Source organism: Biomphalaria glabrata, chromosome 12, assembly GCF_947242115.1.
Source record: "Biomphalaria glabrata chromosome 12, xgBioGlab47.1, whole genome shotgun sequence".
Lineage (NCBI taxonomy): Eukaryota > Metazoa > Mollusca > Gastropoda > Planorbidae > Biomphalaria > Biomphalaria glabrata.
In genome coordinates this window covers 8345270-8355946 of record NC_074722.1, presented here as the reverse complement: position 1 = coordinate 8355946, position 10677 = coordinate 8345270, and the positions used below count along the sequence as shown (strand labels likewise).

Genomic DNA, 10677 nt, shown 5'->3' with positions numbered 1-10677 from the left:
GGACAACATGTCCCGCCCATCGAAGTTTGGATCTTTTTACTGTCGCATTGATACTGTACATGTTGGACAGCTTTAAGATTTCTGTGTCTGGTATGTGTTCGGACCAATCAATCAACTAACAATACAAAAGTATCGGCAACACTTTTGACACTTTTGACACGAGCACATCTCTATTTTTTGTATCGACGAAAATTGGGTTGTTATTGTTGATAGTTTGTAGTTTGTAGTTCATAGTTTCTGATATTCTTTCTGAAAATAACCCTAAACCTGCCTGAGCAGACCACTTCGGGAGCAGATTTTGAGTTTTCACACAAACAGTCTTTGTAACCTTGTTTTTAAATCTAGTTTTTAAGAACAGGAAAAATCGTTCTATATGTTGTACAAATGAGGTATTGACTTTTGGAAGTAAGTATTTTTTTTATATTGTTCTTGTTTAGTTTTATATATACGAATAATATACATAAAAAGATAAATATAAATTAGAAGATAAGTGCTAGAACAATGAATAAAGCACATGTGTTACATAGATAATGCCACAAATAATTTATAAAAAAAAATATTAATTAAATATGGCAAAGTCATGGAAAGTCCTAGCTAGAACACGGACTTCTGACTCGTATGCTGATATAGTAGTAAGAAGTTTTGTTAAACAGAGCTGATGACGTCAACTCATGTTATCGAAAAGGCGGGGGTAGGGATTTAGCTCTTGAGGGCTTCCATATAGTGAGGCTTTGTTGTGCCAGGAAGGCTTATTTTGGAGTGGGCATCGTTGTGCTTCACTTTATGCATCAAGTAGCACCTCGCCAACAAGTTCTAAGCTATGGTATGCTTGCCGCTAACCTTTGGTTCGAACTTAAAATATACCCTGTTTTTTTCATCATCCAACAATATAAGTTATGTTATTTTATTTTCATTGCTTTTACAATTAGCCTAGTTTGACTTCTGAAATGTTCGCACTGCCCTCTATGCGACATTTCGTTGCTATTAGTTTATGCGTGTACGATTATATAGTTGAGAAACTTTATGATGTTCCTATCTGACAAATGTTGTATTACTGTTTCCTTTTTAAAATCTGTTTAGTTGAACTTTATGCTACTGAATATGTACACATTTTATACAGTTTGAACTTCTAATCAAGAAAATGTAGATTGCGAAAAGATACTTTAAAAGAAAAAAACACAAAAAAAAAAATACTTATCTAATAGGGAAAGAACTCTGAACTTACAATTATATCTCTCAATAATGTAGAAGTTATTTCCCTTATTTGATTTGAACCAATTAATTAACTAATTGATTATATTTTGTAATTAATTCGTGTTTTGCTAGATACAATGATTCAACTTGATGCGAGAATGGTTGTGGGAGAAAAAACGTGCTAAATTATCTACGGGGATGAAACGCTTTTAATTAGCGGTAATTGTGAATACTGAAGGATTAATTTCTCTTGTTGGTATCAAACAAAATAATTAATTACATTACTAGTTATTAATTGTCTAAGAGGTTAATTTAATCTTATTGATTCTTGTCTTGTCTATGACAATTAATAATTGTGGAAAGTTTCAACTTCATTCGAGAATGAGTGAGGAAGAAATAACGTGTACAAACTTTATACCAGACAGGCAGACAGATAGAGAGACAGACAGACAGGTGTTTGTCTTACAATGACTGAGAAGATTAAAACATAGTTATAATCGAAGTTCTGGGAATCGCTAGAAATAAAAAAAAAAAAAGTTTATATTTCGTGTTTTGTAAGTTGATCTTTGTTTGAAAAAAAAAATAACAATTAAAGATTTTTTTTTAATCAATGTTTTTTTTATTAGATATTTTCACATCAAAAGATAATCACAGTACCCCGCTCATTGTATACACTTTGAATTAGAAGATCTGGATTACGTTTTTAAGCAATTGAACATTTGAATATAGCAAGACAAAACAAATAAGAGAACGTGCTTTGGAGAAATGTGGTGACGATATTATGGGAGTTAAAGAAAACATTTAGAAAAAAATGGAAGATTGGAAGAAATTTTAAAAACAATCTGGGAATCAAGCAATGTCAAGGACAACATATTAGATCAACTAAATAATACAAATTACTTTGTGCTCCAAGCAAAAGAGCTTAAAAATTTGATTCTACAGTCTTGAAAATAGCACACAACTATTGTCTGGTTGATTTAAATATTTCGCTAATTAATACTTCCGTATTCTTTACGCCGGATACGCCAAAACTCTTGCTAAATATGCACCCATGTATGAAAATCTACATTTTTTTAAAACCAATGCTGTGACTTTTAGTGTTTTTTTTTACTCTAAACCTGTATAGTATGTACCAAAAGTAAAAAAAAACACAAAAAACGTCAATTCTATGTTGATTAAAAAAAAGGAGCATCACATAGTAAGCAAACAATGACAAATGAAACAAAAGATATACAATTAACGTCAGTTTACCTTACTTTAAAACCCATACAAATAGTTTTGTTTTTGAAAATATCAATTATCAGTAAGAATAATTGGATTATATATATATATATATATATATATATTCTAAGCATTTATAATGTTACTAAATAAACCAATTAGAAGATAAAAAGCACATAATACAAATAGAACAATATATATATGTTATCTAATATATAAAGTAGAATGTGAGGCGTATGTATGTATGTATGTCCCCGAATAGATGTTGATAAAACTTGGCAGAAATGTTCCTTGGGTATTAACTTAGACCGTAGTGTATGTATTGTAGCCCTAAAACAAACTTAAGACCCTAAAAAAAGAAAAAGTTGCCCAACTCTATAAAAGTATTGTACCTTATAAATCTAGGCCATGTTTACATGAGAAAAGATCGAAAGGATATAGATCTAGATCTAATTTTAAGAGTTGCACTTTGCGCAGATAGTTTTTTACTTTGACACATGAAAATACAAAATATAGTCCATTGATTTCATTATTTAATAAAATTTTACCTCAAATATGTGTTTTAAAAGCATTTTTTTACATAAATTCGTTCCTTGTATCTGCGAATGTAGAATTCCTGATGAGCATTCTTTCATTAGACAATACCGTAATGTTGCACATCTTTCTATTCCTAGGTCTAAAACTCTAATTCAACTGTAAGATGATAGAACTTCTCTTCGCAAAGATAGTTTTATACTTAAACACATGAACATACTAATTATAGTCCATTTATTTCATATTTTAATTAAATTAACATTCAAATTTGTTTTTCTAAAGTATTTTTCATGCATTCGTTCGCTAAAGCAGCGAAGCCGTGTTAAGATATATTCTAATAGTTTCATTCATTCGCGTACATCTAATTAAAAAGGTCACGCATGCGCACGTGCAAAATGAACTCTATCCAAGCCAATATTTAACTTTAGATTACTCTAGATCTAGATCTATGTCTAACTCAAGATCTACTTTATTCTTTAACACGTGAACATACAAAATTAAGTCTATTCATTTAAAATGTTAATCAAATATATGTAGGCCTACAAGCAAATGGTTTTATTTGAAAAAAATGGATTTAAGTCGATTAGCTATTTTGATAGCACCATTCGTGCTATTTTTACATTTACGCATTCGCTTTACTTATAACATTATCTTATCTTATCTTATATAACACAGACGTTACTTTACAAACCACTCTCAGTGACTCATCGACAGTTATACGCAAACAAAAAAACCCGCGGACCGCGGGTAATATATGTCTAATATATATATATATATATAGGTTTTTTTTCTTGCTTAATAATCGTGTTTGTTGGCATTGGCATTGGAACTAGTTTGTATTTTGCGTGAATTGCTTTCAAGAACATTGTGTGAGTTAGATTCATGCCTTGGTTTCCAGTACTTACTCTAGCGGAGAAGGCGTTCTGCGCTACAGTTTCCACTCTTTCCCCGATCTAAATGTTGTTAGGCATGGGGCTGTGATGTATTGCTTGCTTTTGAGTTCGCCCTTTGAGCCGTAACTGAGCCAGGCTTTGGTTTGGACAGGTCGCACAGTCCTAGTGATTAGTGTGGATCCTACAGTCCCCTTGATGTAAAATGTTGTTTGTAAAATGTTTCACATATTTCTGATGTTCCTTCAGAGTTGAAAATAATTTATTTTTACTTCCTAGTCCAAACCTCCCTCAGGACGACGGGGGATTGGAGCGGGCAGTGTCTGAACCCGGGACCATCGATAAGTCCGAACGAAAGTCCAGCGCGCAAACCGCACGACCAGGCAGCCCTCGTAGTAGCAGAGTAATGGGCCGTGTGGCCAAAATTAAGTGTGTTTCCGTGAGGTGTGTTTATTTTGCATAATTACTAATGTAAGTAATGTATGAAATTATTATTCACATTTTTAACTACTTTGTATATTAACGTTCATTATCTATTCACTTTTTAGTATAAAATATTTTATTGCTAACGATCGTTGATCATTCATTCACAGTTCTTTAACATTTACTTCGTGTTCGGTGTTATATAATTAAGACATAAGCATCCCGAGATGAAAAGCCCAGTAAAGAATATCTTCCCCAAGTTAAACCTGTAAAACCGACCTTGACATATACGCTTTTAATAAGTTTTAACCAAATAAACAAAACATGTTGTCACATATGTGCGCATGTGTATATAATCAAATTTTACTTGTATGTGTCAGTGCGAAGGCCTGAGAGAATGACCGGACGTGTGTACAATTTGCACGAGACCAGTGACCCGTGAGCAATAAAGGGATGGAACAATAAAGTTTGTGGTAAAGAATCCGACTGAGTTATTTAAGTCTGTTGTGGTTACAAAAAGAACCCGAGGGACACCTAGACTATTGGCGAGAGACTATTTAACTGGTTATTAGCTAGAGAGCTGTATCCACCCAAACGCGTTCCTTTTACTCTGCTCTTTACTACAATTGTATATTTTCCAACGATCTAATCCAGTCCTTCAAAATTATTGTTTTACAAATAGACTAACTTGTAGTTTAAAACAGATAAACATTGCTTAGTAACATGGCTCTCAAAGACCTTCCTTGAGGGAACAGTACCAGGAACAAACAATAGAAAAAAAAGAACACTTTTAAAAAACAAAGCTTATCTAAGGGAAAGAAACGCTAATTACAATCATTTACTGAAAATTACAAGGTTTAACTCCATTTCTGGTATATTAAAACAAAATTAATTAATTAGTAATTTGTAATTAAATAATTGGTTAATTTTTTGGGTTTTAACATGGTACGAAAATGAGAAATGTGAGAAAAAACATGTTCAATCTTTTTACCAGACAGACAGAGTTGATATGAGCTTTTTAAGAATAAGAAGAGGCTGACAGAGAAAGCGATGGGAAGACAACGTGAAAGAGTTGACAGGCCTGTCTTTGGAAGAGATTCTCCTAAATGCAGAGGATGGAGAAAAATGGAAGAAGACGATCAACAGATCATGTTTGGTGCCCCAATGGTTCAACAGACTAAGGTATATATGAAGGTGGTGTAATAACATAAAAATATTGTTTATTTAATTACAGTCTCCTTTATGGAGTGTTAATTTAAACATGCTACTTCAAGTTTCTGTTTTTTTTCCCGACCACACTGCTATAGTCAGAATGGCTGCCAGTTCATTTGGTATGTGTTTGAGAATGCCGTAAGACTGGTCCCGAGTCGGAACCGTCGTAAAAATCTTTATTTCTGAAGGAATTTTTAAAAATGTAGACGTTAAACCAACGTTGAAAAAGCTTCCTTTGCTGATCAATGCACAGTTGACAAATGAGACTTTGAATGGAGTCAATGCACAGTTGACAAATGAGACTTTGATTGGAGTCAATGCACAGTTGACAAATGAGACTTTGAATGGAGTCAATGCACTGTTGACAAATGAGACTTTGAATGGAGTCAATGCACAGTTGACAAATGAGACTTTGATTGGAGTCAATGCACAGTTGACAAATGAGACTTTGAATGGAGTCAATGCACTGTTGACAAATGAGACTTTGATTGGAGTCAATGCACAGTTGACAAATGAGACTTTGAATGGAGTCAATGCACAGTTGACAAATGAGACTTTGAATGGAGTCAATGCACAGTTGACAAATGAGACTTTGAATGGAGTCAATGCACAGTTGACAAATTAGACTTTGAATGGAGTCAATGCACAGTTGACAAATGAGACTTTGAATGGAGTCTGAGGGGCATTTTTCTCACAAAATACAATCTGAAGACATGATCGTGCATGAAAGTTCTACAAGCAGTCTATGTTTGCGCTAATAAACTAATGCCAAAAGCTGACTAGCAATTTCATGTTTGTTTGTTGAGTTATTTTTTTATTTCTCTTCCTTTGTACAGCTTGTTGCTGATTTTGTCCACCAATGTAATTCAAGATGTCTGGTATCCCTATAAATACCCAATTTCTATAGCTGGACAAAATAAAGATGTATATTTTATACCTATATGATTTTCACGCACAAACATAAACACATACATACACACACACATATTAGTTAAGTTTATTTACTCGCCCTGAATGAGACATGAATAGTTCTTATAAAACGCTCATGTGAGTTTGTATAAATTTGTGCTAGGGGTACGTTGTGGCTGAGTGATAAATCGCTTGGCTACCGAACCGGGGGTTTGAATCCTGGTGAAGACTGGAACTTTTAATTTCGGGATCTTTGGTCGCTTTTGAATCCAACCAGCTCTAATGGGTACCAGACATTAGTTGAAGAAAAGTAAAGGCGGTTGGTCGTTGTGCTGGCCTCATGACACCCCCGTTAACTGTTGGGCAGTGATCTTTACATCTGCTCCATAGATCGAAATGTATGAAAGAGGAACTTCACTTTTTACTTTCTTAATAGGTACTCACTTTCTTAGTTTTTTTTCAGTTACCACATTACTCCATTAGTCAGTTAACCTTGGGCCACAGAAGTAGATGACCTTTACATCATCTGCCCTATAGATCTAAATTGCAAGGTCTGAACGGAGAACTTTACTTTTATAAAAAGTTCAAAAAACTGCTAAATAATTTTCTATCGAATCATACCACATTAAGAGTTTATTTAAAACACAAATATTGAGAATCTTAGGTATGTGGTGGGAGGAGAAATTAATGGAAATGCCATTTAACTTGGTTATAATAACCAATGTTTTATTTACACTAAGTATTTACAATTAGCTTTATTAATTCCAAAGAAATATTACAATTATATATTGACTGTATTATTGTGCAAAGATACAGCCAAACCGTTTCATTTTCTGTTGTTTCTTTTCCTTACTCGTGTGAGCTATATGCTTCCTTATTGATGTTGAGTTTGCTTCCGTCCATTGCGATTTTAGAATCTTTTCCATTGATGTTGACAGTAGTGTAGTAAAAGCTGTACAAAGTATAGAAGTGATATTTCAAGTAAAGGATTGAACTATTTACTCATCAGATTTGTCTTGTTGTGAATGTATAAGTGTATCGTGTGTCATGATAGTGATAACTATATATATGCATATATATATATATAATTTACACTTACTATGGTTTTAGAGGTTTTGAATATTATGACGAGAAATAAATTAACAATAACTTAATCTCGCGATAAATTTCTCAGAATATAAATGTGTAATGGTTGAAAAGAGAAATGTTCCAATCAGTTCCATGTATTAAATAATAATACAAAATGGACAAAAACAACTTAAGAATAAAGCGATGTAATTTAAAAAATATAAACGTAACATGATAATAAATATAATAAACACTGTCTGTAATTTTGTGTAAGATAAGTTAGGGGAAAATATCAATCCCTCTAGAATATTATTGTACCGATGTTGGCATGTGCCTGGGAAGCAACGTCTATTCGGCTCACCCCTCAAAAAAGTGTCCAGAAAGGCTTGAGATATATCCCTTTATGAACCTTTGACCGGAAAAAAAGATTTTATCCCATGGCCAGGATGGAGCGTTGGCTCCTCACCAACCTCCCTGTCAAGAAGTCCCCAAAGACAAGGTGATCATTTATTTAAACTCGTCTTTCGTGCAACACGACTCATAGGCTCCTTGTCCTCAGCGAATGCAGGAGGCCAACCCCTGTAAGTACCGAAGCAAATCGTTGGAGGATTATCGTTCAGAGCCTATTCGATTCCACGGGCGGACGTTTCCACGGAGCAGCCACGCTGAGGCGACTTCGATACCCATTTAGGTGCCCTCTACATTTCGGAACGCCACTAACGCTACTATCATTGCGGAGCTTACAACTAAATTTTGGTTTTTACACATTTTTAATAACTACAAAAAATTATCACAGCCCTTCCTAAATATTTGCATTTTATGGAGGAAAATAAAAAGTGGATTTACGAAATTTTTCTTTTAAGTTGAAGTGGAAGCTATTAGCTTGAAAAATCGTATTAAAAAAAAAAAAACAATAACAGAGCGATAGCAAGAGAAAGGTGACAGACACAGAGAGAGCTAAGTGAGAGAGAGAGAGATAGAGAAGAAATGGGAGAGTAACAGAAAGAAAGGAAAAGAAAGAAAGAGTCTGAGGAGAGAGAGAGAGAGAGAGGGAAGTACGGCAGACAGGTTGAAAAAGAAGAAATAAATACATGGAAAACAACACATAGTCAAAAATAGTTTATATTTTTCTTTACTTACGAAATATCAGGACATGATTTTGACATTTTCTGTTTATCATCTGAATGAGAAAAAAAACGCCAATCAATTTTTTTTTTCTAAATAAAACATTGAAATAAATATATTTAAATGCATTTAATATTTAGCATTGTGTATTTCAATGTCGGAAATCATGGTCGAACTGGATGACAAACAGAAATATGGGTAGAAAAGAAGTTACCTTCGGGAGCCATTTCACAGATTTTATCAAGACTGCAAGCCTGTTTCTTTGCATCTCTCTGAAGCTCCTTCGGATGTTCGACTTTCTCTATCGAGCTTACACTCCGTTTAACATTGAAAGCTCTTTGGGATTTTCCTGGGGCAGGTACCTTAATATAGGACTGATCAGCAGACTGCAAAACTAGGGCTGCCAGGTCTGAATGTTCCTGCTCATTAGAAAGATTGTCTGGCTCGTCGAATAGAGAGAATGTCGTATTATTCTCATTGTTTTGATCAATCGTTGTATCGTGTAGAAACGTTTTTTTGGTACAATTGATTTGACTTTGTAAATTGATATTAGGCTTAGAAGATTGAATATTGACCTCTGTCAGACCAGATTGTAGGATTGCATTATTGTTCGTTAAAAGATTCAATAAACAGATTGCTAGCCAGCATGTTATGTTATAAAAGTCTTTGCTTAGTGAATCAGAACATGTTGATTCTTCATTTTTATCACTATGGCTAAGAAGTCTTTCAGCATGAGAAGATTGTGCAAATCCGTCAGTTTGGGTAGATTGTTCAATTTTGTCAGTTTGTGTGAATCGTGAAATTCTGTTAGTTTGGCTTGATTGTGCAAATCTGCTTTTTTGGATAGATTGTGCAATTTCGTTAGTTTGGGTGGATTGTGCGATTCTTTCAGTGTGGGTGTAACGCTCTATAAGATCAGTTTGAGTTGATTGTTCAACATAATCACTATAATTTTCGAAGAGGATATTTGGGTCAGACTGTACTTTATAGAAACCTTGTAAAGATGAATCAAAATTAAGTCGCTGTGAGATCTGGGATTGTGGCTGTTTATTTTCCAGATCTTTATTTAGTCTAAAAGTTTCTGTTTTGTAAACTTCATTGTATTTAGACTTTAAATAAATTTTTCTCACATCGGATGAAAAACGTTGGTTGTCTGTTTCTGATGACGTCTCATTTTCTAAATCAGCTTCATTCACAGGGTATTTTTCAGCATTTCTGCCAACGGAATTTCTAGTATTATCAACGATGTCATTGTTGTTAGCACTCGGATTTTCTTTTGTTAAATCTTGCCTCTCTAATGTATCATATGATTGGGTTGACGAATCTTTTCTGCATTTCGCGTTTCTCATATTCAGCGAAATTAGATTTACAAGCGTCTTTGAAGTGTTCTTATCGACCAGGTCAGAAGCAGTGAGTCCATGTTTATTTCTGGTACATGTTTGTGCCCCAATGGAGAGTAGATAATTCGCAATCGTTTCGTGTTTATGAATAACAGCTAACATTAAGGCGTCGTTTCCTTCATTGTTGGGCAAATCTATGTTTCGATGGTAGGAACATATCTTTTTGACACTATCATAGTCACCTTCTATAACTGCAAGATGAAGAGCGTTATTTCCTTCTTGGTCAATGTTATTGCTACTGTGTGTGCGTAACATCTTTATGCTCTGTTTCTCCACGTTATAGACATCGTTCTTTTTTTTATATATACTCGCTCGAATCTTGGAAAAACGATTTCGGAATGCCATTGCAATCTTGGTCACGATATCTGAAAAGTAAAAGTTAGGCCTGAGCTATGTGGCTTGCATTTTCATCGATGTATCTATCTAACTGAAACAAATTTAAGTAAAATAGTTGCAAAAGCGTCAAGTTGGGAAAGAAAGAGGTAAACATATATTCATAGTAGCGAGAAACTAGTAGGATTCCGAGATAAATCTGTAGGCATGGCGAAAAGACCATTATTATCTAATAACACCATAATAAAAATGATATATTAAGACGGCCTGGATTCACAAGTTTTTGGAATACCACGAGAGATTTGTTACCAGTGAGAAAAGAAGGAAACAATTTAGTCGATTGTGGTAGGTCTCTATGTCATTTTAAT

At 34.0% G+C, this 10677-nt stretch overlaps 1 protein-coding gene across 4 annotated transcripts in view; it reads right to left on the bottom strand.

Moving 5' to 3' along the window:
* Positions 1-1764: 1764 nt before the first annotated feature.
* The window catches only part of LOC106050477 (ankyrin repeat domain-containing protein 18B-like), a 33445-nt gene continuing 24532 nt past the window's right edge, over positions 1765-10677 (bottom strand). For all 4 annotated transcript variants that reach the window (XM_056006041.1, XM_056006042.1, XM_056006040.1 and 1 more), the window contains 3 exons: positions 8791-10341; positions 8592-8631; positions 1765-7335 (listed from right to left, as the gene is read on the bottom strand). In XM_056006041.1, coding sequence (XP_055862016.1) covers positions 7233-7335; positions 8592-8631; positions 8791-10321 — 1674 coding nt within the window. In that variant the 5' untranslated portion in view covers positions 10322-10341 and the 3' untranslated portion in view covers positions 1765-7232. The remainder of the gene's footprint in view (positions 7336-8591; positions 8632-8790; positions 10342-10677) is intronic.